The sequence below is a fragment of the Amblyomma maculatum genome, chromosome 2, assembly GCF_055883805.1.
Source record: "Amblyomma maculatum isolate TAMU_Amacu chromosome 2, ASM5588380v1, whole genome shotgun sequence".
NCBI classification, from domain to species: Eukaryota; Metazoa; Arthropoda; class Arachnida; order Ixodida; family Ixodidae; genus Amblyomma; species Amblyomma maculatum.
Window position 1 is genome coordinate 212,476,996 of NC_139345.1, and position 12,803 is coordinate 212,489,798.

The window sequence follows — 12,803 nt, forward strand, 5'->3', positions numbered from 1 at the left end:
CCTATCGCCAAGATGTTAAAAATAAGCCTCAGCATTGCTCAAGCAAAGAATGATAGAACTATTAGCAGGAGGTAGTGAAGTAAATATGCGGAAGGTTGAAAAGGTTGCCCTCAGTGCCATCTATATTTCCTGAAGGCACTACTGATCAGTGATCAGGAATTGATCAGCACAGGCATAGAATCAAAAAGGATATGCACAAGATAGAGAGTGGAAATGTCATGCCCATAAATCTGAGCTCCAAATTAGTGGTGCTGCTTGAGCGTATCGAAGTGGTAGACTCGACATTTGAATCTGTCAAGTCAAAGTAGGCAAATGCCTTAGGTCACACTAGATGTTCATTGATAAAATGCACCAGCAAGCGTTTTTTTTGCTGCGGTTCTGTTCCAAGTTGTTCGCCTTTTGTCTTGTCAGAGATGAGTGCAAAGTTGAAAAGGCATTGAACTTGCATAAAAAAGAATCAGATTGGAGACTTTGTATTTCAGAAAGAGAAAACTGCAATTACAGTCGAAACAGGATATATCGAACTCGAAGGGGATCGCAAAATAGTTCGATATAGTACAGAAATCGGCTTGAGACGCCACTTGCGATCGTGAAAAATGATGCGGTATTTGTCGCGTAGTCAACCCATTCGCATAATGAACCCACTCCCCATTTTTGCCCCTGAGAATTTGAAAAGAAAAAAGAAAAAGCGTTCGGTGGCGCGTCCCTCCGTTTCGACCGTCGCATCCACAGCTCATTTATTGGCAGCGCGCCAAGATGCTGCCAGCGATAGCGTCACAACGTGTTTATCTTTTGACTATACTTGTCATAAATTCTGCGGTAGCAGGGAGTGAACTTGGCAGAGTGCCCGCCTGATGGCTTGAATGCACAAGCCTGGTTTGATTTATCGTGCCGTGCTTGGGGTGGGGCGGGCATAGTCCACTGCTAGAAAATATTGGCAAGCGTGATAGCTGCAAATGCCGTTTGGAGTGAACAATGCTAAAAGCAGGTGTCTTGATCGCAGCCGACCGCGTGCTTTCGTTGATTCATAGATGCAAGAATGAACGACTCTCACAAAAAAAGAAAAAAATCTGCCGTTCCCTAACGTCCGCAACCGCCATAGCTTACTCTGTTCCGCACGTTCAGCCCGACAAGAACAACTTTCACAAAAAAAAAAAAAAATTGCTGCTTCTTAACCTCCCCAGCCGCCATAGCATACGTTCAGCACGATGGCAAGAATAAACGACTCTCGAAAAAAAGAAGAAAAAGAAAAAATAAGATATGCCACTTTTTAGCGTCCGTGGCCGCCGTATAAGCTTACGCAGGTTCAGCACGACCTCACGAGATGATCATCGCACGTCAGTTGCCGCGCGCAGAGCGTTCGCAATACACACTGGAGAAGCGTCTGCCATGGGCCGAGCTGGCTTGTCGGCGCATGCGTAGTGCGTGCTGCTGCGAACGAAGACCGAGAAAGGGAAAGGAAGGGGAGAGATAAAGCTCAGCAGAAGAATAGGCACACCCTTGCGCTTCGCTCCATCACATTTTTTGCCCTTTCTCCCGAACACCACGGCTGCATTGGTTCCCTCTCGTTCCTTCACACACATGACTTGCCAACGTCACGTGCTAGCGCGGCAGTGTTCACCACAGATGCGCGTGCCTTTGGGGGAAGGGCGCGGCGCTACCCTAGACCAGCCGTCGCCGAACTGTGCCCTCTCAGTCCTCCCGCGTGTGGCTTGAAAACGTCACGCGGCAAACGGCCGAGGTGATGCGATCGTCTTTGAGGGAGGCGCACCGTCCAATGTGTGGTGCGGAGTTCGATATATCGGATGACCGGTGAAATTGAGTTCGATATACAACGCAGCTTTCCTATACTTTTACATGGGATTTTCAAGGGGATATTTCATGAGTTTGATATAACCAAAATTCAATATATACGGGTTTGACTGTATCAGAGGCGTTTGACCATAGAAACCTGCTCGAAAACATAATTCAACTGCTCCAAAAATCTTGTTTCATTGCTCCGAAGCTGCTCCAAAATGGCTTTATTATTTCTCCCAAAGCTGCTCCAAAATGCTCGAGCCTGCTTCCATCCCTGTAGTCTGTGGGTTGTGCGACCATGAGACATGGCTGATTTGGCAGGAGCTGCCAGCTCGGGTTCCTGGCTTCCCTTTACAGATGGGAATCAAATCTCCCAGGACTCGTGCATTCTGGGTTAGACATGCTAACTTTGGGCCACATTGGCAGATTCATACGGCTTGAGGCTTTGTACTATGTATATCGGGGGGTCTTTCACATAATGCGATATGTAGCTTATGACTGTATGCTGATAAATAGTATGTGTGAGATAACAAAGGCACAAATTAAAAGATTAGTGACTAAGCGAGTTGCAAAGCACATGTATGTGAGCTCCCAAAGGGAGGTGCGGATGGGAGCCTTTAACTCTGTTGCTCCTGTACCCCTAAAAGGTGCAGCTGAAGTGGCCCTCCCAATTTCATTCGTACCAATTTATGAGCAGTGCACTGTGACTAATCTTGCATATTTTAGAGTTGTGTGAATATCCCATATTTATTTTCAGTTACAGTTAAACCTTGATATAACGAAGTCATAAAAATCAGCAGTTTACTTCGTTATAATGAAATTTCAATGTATCGAAATTCCGTGCCTAGCATGCAGTAACGTTACCAAAGCACTTTTTTTTTTTTTCATTTATTTACCCTAAAGGCCCAAGTGGGCATTACATAGGGGGGGGGGGGGGGGTGGTAACGTCATGAAATAAACACAATGAACTAATTAATCGGAACAGTAACGTGGTGGCATGTAAAAGTGCTAAATATACAAGAAGAAGCAATTAGGAAAAACATGATCACAATATGATGACACGGAAATATGCAAGAAAATACATGACACACAAAGGTTAAAGCAAAAGGAAAAATCGAAACAAAAGTAAACCACTAAAGGTGAAAATTTCCCACTACGCTGTTAGAAAATCGTGAAGTAATGAAGTAAACTGGTCATAATCGATAGTATTAACTACAGAAGAGGGGAGAGCATTCCATTCTCTTATCGCTAGGTGTAAAAACGAAAATTTAACTGCGTCTGTTCGTGCAAATGGGGGCTCGATTTTTTTATCGTGGTCAAAACGATGAAACGTGCGTGTGGCGGGCGTAATTATCGGTGCTGAGAAAGAGGTAGGGTTATGGTATAGTTTATGAAAAAACGCAAGGCGTGATTGCTTACGTCTTCTTTCTAATGTTGGAAGTTTAAGATTCTCTTTTATTGCTGTTATGCTTGAATAACGTGAATACTGACGTGAGATGAATCGACTCGCTCTGTTTTGAAGTGCCTCTAATTTGTTAATAAGATACAGTTGATGAGGACACCAAATGAATGACGCGTATTCGAGCTTCGGTTTAACCAGTGTGGTATAAGCGATTAGTCGGGTATCTGTATTAGCTCTGCAAAGTGACCGGCGGATAAAACCTAGAGTTTTATATGTGTTAGTCAGAAGATTATTTATATGCACAGTCCATGATAAATAAACTCCTAAATATTTAAAGGATTCGACAGGCTCTATTTCCGCGTTGCTAATATAGTAGGTGTTCGACAAAATCAGGCTGCAGGTACTGAATCGCATTAATTTAGTCTTTTTAGTGTTTATAGTCATTTGCCATTCAGAGCACCACATGTCTAACCTAGATAACTTGCCAGTTGTAAGGACATCACTTTTATTTTCTCTGAATGTAATTCGTGACTTTGTTCTGCATCTGCTTAGCTGTCAGAGACGGCCTCACACTACGTTCATAGGCTCACATGGATTGCATCGCTTCTTGTTGTCCTGTTAAACTCTCGTAGTGCTGCAGCACATCAATTGCGTCAAACACTTTACGGTTGCTTGGGGCTTCGCCGTCTTTGGCGTCCGTGTCACTGCCTGGGTCCTCCTGCGTGGTTCCCCGCACGTCTTGCACGATGAATCCGTCACTTCCTCAGTAGCAACAATGCAATTGTTGGCATAGAAGAAATCCTCCAAAGCGACACTGTCAGGAAGAGCCCCGTCACTTTCCAGGCATCTCCATGCTTCTTTGAGGCCGGCCTGATTGTCTCCCTCGCCGTGTCCAAGTGCACGGACAGTGAACGGAGCTCCTTCATTGGCCTTGGTACTGTCGCGTTTTTCAGGGGCTCTCATTCCAGCCGCAACGTTCTCAAACCCGGCCTTCCAGAAACAGTTCTGAATCACGTCCTTCGACGTCCCCTTCCAGGATGCAGCGAACATCTCCAAAGCTTGAAAAATGTCCACCTTGGTGGGGTGTTTCAAGCGGAGATTGAGCAGTAGCTTGTCGATGAACCGACGACGATACGCGCACTTCACACTGTTTATTATTTCCTGGTCAAGCGGCTGAATCGGCAAAGTACAGTTCGGCGGGAAAAACCGCAGCTCGACATTTTTCAGCTCCACGTCGTCGACGTGATGGGCAGAGCAATTGTCCACCAAGAGGCAAACACTGCGGCCGTCACACACCATTTCCTTGTCAAACGCCCGGAGCCAGTCACGGAAGATGTCTCGGGACATCCACGCCTTCTTGTTTGAAGTGTACTCAACTTCCAGCTTCCGAGCGTTCTAAACCCTTTTTTGCATGATAAATGATTATGTGTGGAAACTGCGATGTTTCGATGTTTTCTCTCTTTGTGCATCCAGAAAACAGCAAGAAAATAATTTTGCTGCATTCAAATTGCTTATTCCATAAGATATATAATGTCCACTACAGTGGACATCGTACACCCGAGCTCCGGGGGTGGAAGTTCAGATGGCTGCGTTTGGGTGAGTTGGTTAGCCATGTTGATCCCACCCGGACAACAGCAAAAGACGAAAAAAGTGTTTGCTGTTGTCCGTGTGTTTTTTATGCTCGTTTCAGAATCAACACGTAAGTTCAGAGTTGTTTATTATTCAGCAGTCAAGGAGGCGTGAATACAGAAGGCTTGATGCGGTGTTACTCTGCATTATAAAAGAGAAACAGACACTTTTACCATCAGCGCTCAAGTACACCTTGTTCCTTTCGCAGAGATGTGGGGTCTTGCTCTTGCGGTCACTCATCTCGCATTATCGAGCAGCCTGTTGACGAGGAAAATGACACAGAAAACATGCACGTTGCAAACAGTGCTTGATTTCACAGGTGCCCTTAGTTTCACGGCGGCAGAAGCTGCTTCTAGGCCCACGGAAAGATCGGTTTCGTCAGCTGTGGCTTTTGGCCTTTGATTCGGCTTTTATCAGCCCTGTCGCAATCGATAGCTTGAAATAACAAAGCTGCATGGTGTACCCTGCTTTGAGACTGTAGTAAAAGACCCATGAATATATAACCGCCAAGTTTGGAGAAAAAAACTGCAATCATTTCGTCGATTTCTGTATCAGATAACGGCTTCTTCTTTGGAGCCCGCTGCATTTTATTAAAAACCAAGTATTGTTTATTGGTCCATAAAAAAATTTAAAAAAAATCAGAAACTATGCGTTCAATGTTATAAGGAGTGAAAGTGACAGACCGCAGAAGATGCTTACATGGGGGGCGCGTATTCAGAGTTTGTGTCGTTATCGAAAGTGTCACTTTCGCCCTGGCCTCGAGTCATCTGACTGGTGAAAACACTGAAACATAATATTGCCAATACTTGCGGTTCTGTGGTGGCAACATCCAGTTCCGGCTTTTCCACCAATCAGATGACTCGAGGTCATGGAAGTAACGACACTTTCGATAGGGACGCAAACTCGAAATACAAACCATGTTCTGTATACGGTGGTTTATCCCCGCAATGCATGGTGTCCACTGTAGTGGACATTTTACAAAAGTTGAAAAATTATCTCCGCTTTATTCAGCCACAGTATTTATAGAACTTGTCTCTGAATGCCTCTTGTATCGCTTCTATAGAATTATATGCTTCAAATTATAGGTGAAGGCGAGTTATAAGAACTATATTGGAGATGGACGTTACTTATCTGCTCGAGCAGGATGCACCCATAATTGAATCCAAGTTTTAAAAAATTGGTGGTATCGCGGCGCCATCTAGAGCAGAGAAACAAAGCTTTTTGTCCACTGTTGTTACCAGTATGTATGTACCGTCTGTTGCAGAAGTTTGCAGCCCAACGCGCCGGGCGGAGGAGCAGTATCGCTCCCGAGAGGCGGCGCTGCGCCCGCCGGCGCTGCCTGGTGACGCAGCTATAAAGAGTGAGGAGGCTTGTTCTCTTCCCCTCATCCCGCGGTTGATATCGCACATCTTTGCTCTCAGCCGCGGGGTGAGGGAAAGAGTACAAGCCTCCTCACTCTTTATAGCTGCGTCACCAGGCAGCGCTGGCGGGCGCAGCGCTGCCTCTCAGGAGCGATAGTGCTCCTCCGCCCGGCGCGTTGGGCTGCAAACTTCTGCAACAGACGGTACATGGGTATCTATAATGCGCTGAACTTGCTTTAAAAATTGTAGAAATTTGTCCACTGTAGTGGACAGCATGCAACAAAGGGTTAAAACATCGTCTTCTTACACATTGTCTTCTTACTTTTGCCAATCACAAGCGGCACCCACTTGTCGGTGGCATCCATGTTTACGCAGAGAAGAGCTGTGATGCGCAGCTTGCTCTGCTTCCCACCGTGACAGTGATCCGCTTTTAGTGCTAGAGTCCAATTTAGTAGCATTTGATAAAAAAATCCGCTTTCATCCGCATTGTACACCTCTGATGGCTGGTACCTCGTCAGTATTGGCGTTTCCTTCTCCAGCCAAGTAGCGGTTTCAAGCGCGTCGGCTGACATCGTGGAGGACAAAAAAGCTATACTTCGTCTCGCAAGATGTTTGCAGCACTGCAAAAGGTACAGCTCTCTCGTCCAATCAGGGCTACGGAAACACAAAAAATTGTTCCTCAAATGTTTGAGCAGTGTGGGGCTATTTTAAATCAAGAAGCTCAGCAATTCAAAACATAGCTTGGACTAGTAGATTTAAATAGTAGAGAGTGTTCCAATCACCGTATAAATTACCAGAGAAAGCCCGTACAGACACAGCTCTGCGGAGGCCTGGTGCGACGTAGCGATGCGTTTCCATTTTCCAACATGGGGTAGGCCGAGTCAGTTGTGTCTCCTGTGTGCCGCATACCGACAGTGCGCTGTTTTTCCAAGCAGGCGAAGCAGCTGGCTTTAAATATTTTTGAAGGGCTTCAATTCGAGAGTGGGGGCAGCTCAAGTTTAAATGTGCTCATTAAGAGGACGGCAAAACTCACTCAGGTGAGCGAGCGTACGCTCTACCAGTGGACAACGGAGGCATTGAAGGCGGGCCGAGTGCTATCACCGAGAAGTGTGCTGGCGGAAGAGGTCGCGAGCAGACGAAAAAGCTAGACGATTTTGATCTGAGCGTGGTGCGGAGGGTGGTGCACAGCTTTTTCCAGAGAGGCCAAATTCAAACTATTGCAAAGGTGGTAGCACATTTCACAAATGACGACTCGCTGGCGGCCGTGTCCACGACGACAATGCAGAGGATGCTGAAGAAACTCTGCTTCCAATACAAGAAGCGCTCTCGCAATGCAGTGCTAATCAAAGCGATGCATATTGTGCAGTGTTGCTGCCGGTACCTGTGTCAGATAGTGGAGCTGCGACGCCAGGATAGACCAATTTTTTTCATCGATGAAATGTGGGTCAATGCCGGCCACACGTGAAGACGAGTGTGGACTGACTGCACCATCCAATCTGCGCACGGAGTACATCGATCCGGACTGTCGACTAATCTATAAAACCCTATGGCAAAAATGGCAGGCTCATTGTTACGCACTGCGGCAGTGAACAAGGTTTTGTCGAAGGTGCAGCGGAAGTTTTCAGAGCTAAGAAAAACTTGGGCGACTACCACGAGGAAATGAACGGGGAACACTACGAGAAGTGGTCCTCCCAGAAACTTCTCCCGCTACTACCACCCGGCAGCGTTATTGTAGTGGACAACACACCATATCATTCTGTGTGGCAGGATAAGGTGTCGCGGATGAGTAGCCTCAAAAAGGAGATGGCAGGCTGGGCTGTCCGGAAAAGATGTCGCATGGAGCAGCGACATGATAAAGGCTGAGCTCATGCAGCTTGTCAACAACATAAACACAGGTGGGTACCGACACAGTGTAGACTGCATCGCTGAAGCTGCTGGTCATCTCGTTGTGTGCTTGCTGCCCTACGACTACCAACTGAACCTGATAGAGCTTTTTTGGAGCGACGTCAAGGGTTTTGTGGCCAGTCGAAACAAGACGTTTCAGCTCCAAGACGTGGAGCCTCTCAGCTGAGAAATGGAAGAATGTGCTATGTGCAGCATGTTATCAGTGAGGAAGATGTAATGCGAGAACTGGACCACATCATCGACGATGTTGTTGACCAAGAACAGGCTATTGTTGTCAACCTGGAAGACGAGACAACCAGCAGGGCTGAATACAGTTGTGACGATGAGGTGAGCCCCTTGAATGTGCAAACGTGATTCATGAAATGTGCCCGTACAAGTCGTAACCATTCACTACTGTTGCAGTGAGAGTAACGAAAATGAGAACAATATCGTCTCTTATGAAATATGGCAAGCACCATAGTGGAGGGCTCTGATTGATTTTGAGCGCTTGTGTGTTGACTTTCGTGCTGCACGTGCGATTGTTTTTCATTCTGCCACCATCGAAATTCCGCTGCCCCAGACTGCATTCGACCTAACTTGCCTGTGCAGTGACCACGCTGTAGGAAATAAATTTATATGCACATGACAGAAACACTGAAAATAACTGTGACAAAAGAAAAAAGTGGGGCCAGTCCCTTTGGACGTGCCTAATGTACTGGCGTTTTGAATCTCACGCAAGTCAAGCGTGCCTGTTTCCTTTCTGGCCACCAGGGCAGTATTTATACTGGCTGGTGGCTAATAAACATTTCAGTTGTGAGTCAGTGCTCTGTGTTGTCGTCCATTCTTCTATGTCCCATCTGTCGCGCTGTTGTTATAGATCACCCTTTGGAACGGGCTTTTCCCTGTCCAAAATCAAAAGAAAGAACAAAAAGACATCAAGCGCCACCTGCTAGAGACAAAATGAAGCTAACTACTAGTACACATCCTTTCACATTTGTTGGGGCGACTAGCGTAGAAACAGTCATCTGGTGCGCGCAGTCCTTATTGGACTAGAGAGCTGTACCATTTGCAGTGCTCCGAACATCTTGTGAGACGAAGTATAAGGAGGGAGCACGTGGCAATACCCGTAAAGCCTGGGAGTGAGTCGGTTCCCATGTGATTTGACCACGTGATAGCGTGTGGTGACATCTACTACCGCTGAGCGCACGCATGCGCGAATCGGCACTGTGCCAGGCCCGCTGCGCGCATAGCACCGGGGAATCGGTGCAGTAATCCATGCTCACCATAGCAGACAGCCGCGCGCCTGCGTCAGGGGAGACGTGCGCACTGAGACTTGCCGACATTAAAACATAGGGACTGACTTGGAGAGCAAAAAAACGGGGGAGGGAACGGCTTCCTCAGTGCTTGGCTTGCGAAGGTTGGCCACGTAACGTCACGCTTTCTCCTTGGTTTTTTACCTCCATGGCTGATGTAGCCAACCACTGCTAGCCTTGAAGGCGTCCTTGTCAAGCAGGCAATCGAAGTCCTTTGCTTTCTGCAGCAAAATTGCCCCACTCAGTGACACATTCTGTGCTGTGGCGTCCATAAACCAGGAGGAGTCTTGTCCAGATCTTCATAGGTAGCCATTCTGAGTCATATCTCAGTACACTGAGATATGGCGAATTAGGCCGCGATGTCTTTTGTTTTCTCGCCTTTCTAAACAGCTTCCAGAATTGCTGCTTTTTGCTCGAGTGAAAGCGCTTTCCACTTACAACCACTCATGACGGCAGAAACAATTGACCATATTATACTCGAATGTAATGGTATTCATCCGGAAGTCGATGCAGGCGCAGTCGCTCTTCCTGAAGCTCTGGGATTTAGAGATACCAGTGGCCAGGTGAATGAACCTGCGGTGGAAGCTAGCAAAAAACTATTGGAAGATTAGTGGCTTAAAAGCAGAAAAGTGACATAATGTCAGTAATGTAGAAAGAAAAATTCAGTAAATAGAATGATGGTATAGTTAACCAAAATAAAATAATAATTAAGATATAGGGAGAAAAAATGAACATGATGGCAACTGCTACCACCTCGTTTCAAAGGGGACGCTCCTATACCGTCAAACCCGGAGATATCGAACCCGGATATATCGAATTTTGGTTATATCGAACTCGCGGAATATCCTCCTGAAAATCCCATGTAAAAGTATAGGAAAGCCGCTTCATATATCGAACTTAATTTCACCGGTCGTTCGATATATCGAACTCCGCACCACGCACTGGAAAGTGTGCCTTCTCCAAAGACGATCGCATCACCCTCGGCCGTTTGCCGCATGACGTTTTCAAGCCACGCGCGGAAGGAATGAGAGGGGACAGTTCGGCTAGGGCAGCGCCGCACCCATTCCCTAAAGGCGCATGCATCTGCGGTTATCGTTTCCCGCGCGCCAGCACGTGACGTTTGCAAGCCATGTGCGTGAATGAACCAAGAGAGAGCCAGTGGGAACAAGAGGGGAAAAGCGCGATAGAGCGAAGCGCAAGGGTGTGCCCATTCTTTTGCCGAGCTATCTCTCTCTCTTTCCTCTTTCCCGGCCTTTGTTCGCAGTAGCACGCGCTACGCATGCGCCAATCCAGCTCGGCCCGTTTTCAGACAGAACGTCGGACACTTTCTCCAGCATGTGTTGCGAAACCTCTGCGCGCGGCGGCTTGGCTGACGTGGCTATGGCGCCTGCGGAAGTTAAGAAGCGGCAGATCTATCTTTTTTTTTTTTTTTGCGAGAGTTGTTTGCTTTTATCGTTTTGCTGGTTGTGCTGTACGCGCGGCGTAGCGTAAGATATGACGTTACAAAGCGGCGTTTTTTCTTTTTTTTTTTTTTTTTGCGGGAGCCGTTTATTCTTGCATGTATGAATCAACGAAAGCACGCGGTCAGCTGCGATCATGACACCGGCTTTTAGCGTTTTTCGCTTCAAACAGCATTTGCAGCCACTTTATCATGCTTTCCAATGATTTTGTGGCAGTAGACTACGCCCGCTCCAAGCGCGGCGTGATAAATCGAACCAGGCTTGTGCAATCAAGCCATCGCGAGCAGTCTGCCAAGTTCGCTCCCCGTCGCAGCAGGAGCTATCAAAAGATAAACGCTCCACGACGTTATCGCTGCGCAGCATCTTGGCACGCCGCCAAGAAATGAGCTGTGGATGAGACGACCGAAACGGAGTGCGACATGCAAGCGATAACGCTGGCGATTTCTGCCGTGCCGACACAGAAACCTTGTTGTGAGCTGCCGCGGTGGCTCGTACGGCAGAGGGACGCAGTTCCAACAAGTTGGAAATTTTTTGCTCTGTCGCTGAGATCGCTTAATCGCTTGCATGTGAGCGAGCTGGCCTTAACGCTTTTTTTTTTTCCAAATTCTCGAGTGCAAAAGTGGAGGGTGGGTTCATTATGCGAGTGAGTTGATTACACGACAAATAATGTATCGTTTTTTCGCATCGTAAGTGCCGTCCCAAGCCGATTTCTGTATATGGAATTATCGATATATCAAACTATTTCGCGATCCCCTTCGAGTTCGATATATCCGGGTTCGACTGTATTCCATCCATCCATCCTTCCATTCGTGGCGCCCCCTGGGCAGCGCAACACGCCTATACTCCAGCGGCTTATCGCTTATCTCGTGCTTGAAGGGAGCGAATACCGCGTGCCCCGGGAGGCCCGTCCGTGTGGGTTGCCCGTCTTGCACGTTGGCAACGCTTTTTCTTTGACGTCGTTGCCTGTGTGAAATTTTTGTCCTTCCGGGTAAAATTTATTTGTCTGAAGATTTTATTGTAATGAAATTACAGAAACATTTACTTCTCTATATCGAGATAAAGTATACATAGTTTCCAATGGGTATTATGTTATGTATTCCCTGCAACTTCGTTATATCGAGGATTTCGTTATACTGAGGTTCGTTGTACCGAGGTTCAATTGTACTTCGTTGACTGCTCGTGCATTGTATGTGATGTTATTGAGTGTTGTACGCAATATGCGTCCCATTCCTGTCCGAGTTTCTACATTGGACTTATCATTTCTTCAGACAAATGCCAATATGTAGGTAAATATTGTTACGTGATGGCATGACAAGCGATGGAACACGGCGACACAACAGCAACATGACGATGAAATATGCTTTAATAGCCAGGGGGCCTGGCGCGAGCACTCCGCCCCGCGCCACTGCCCGCTTCGTCATCTTCGTAGCAATATGTATAATTGCTGTGTGCCTGTGTCCATTGAGGCAGTTGAGGGTTAGTTTCAGGAGGCCATGGTTGGCGATGTGTGTTGACGAGCCTTCATTTCCAGGATTGTCTGATTGGTATCATCAAGCAAGCTTGAGTCTTTGTGGATGGATTGCTGGGACCAGGTGGCACAGATCAGGCAGCAGTAGCAGCAGAGCTTGTGAAGCACTTGGTATTCCATGTGCTGGCAGTGAGACAATGATGGAGTGTTTTTTTTGCAGGAGCGTAGCCGTTACCTCTGGGATATTGTGGCCCTGGCGGATGAGGCACTGGCGGCCATTGACATGCTTGAGCTGCTGGCTGCCCTGGGGGCCCGCACCGACAAGAAGGATGTGCAGGCCAACAAGCAGTGCGTAGCCACTATGTTTCTTTTATGTCAGCGCATGGGAAACTCCAGCAGTCATTGGTATGCAGCGAAAATCTGCATAAGCTGGCACGGGAATCTCGTAGTTAAATAGGGATGAATTTTTCTCTTCAACTTCTGTCTCAG

General features: G+C 47.2%; 1 protein-coding gene across 11 annotated transcripts in view; it reads left to right on the forward strand.

The window, feature by feature from the left end:
• The window catches only part of TppII (Tripeptidyl-peptidase II), a 160,202-nt gene that overhangs the window by 130,581 nt on the left and 16,818 nt on the right, over positions 1 to 12,803 (forward strand). For all 11 annotated transcript variants that reach the window (XM_084595703.1, XM_084595704.1, XM_084595705.1 and 8 more), the window contains exon 26: positions 12,535 to 12,662. In XM_084595703.1, coding sequence (XP_084451829.1) covers positions 12,535 to 12,662 — 128 coding nt within the window. The remainder of the gene's footprint in view (positions 1 to 12,534; positions 12,663 to 12,803) is intronic.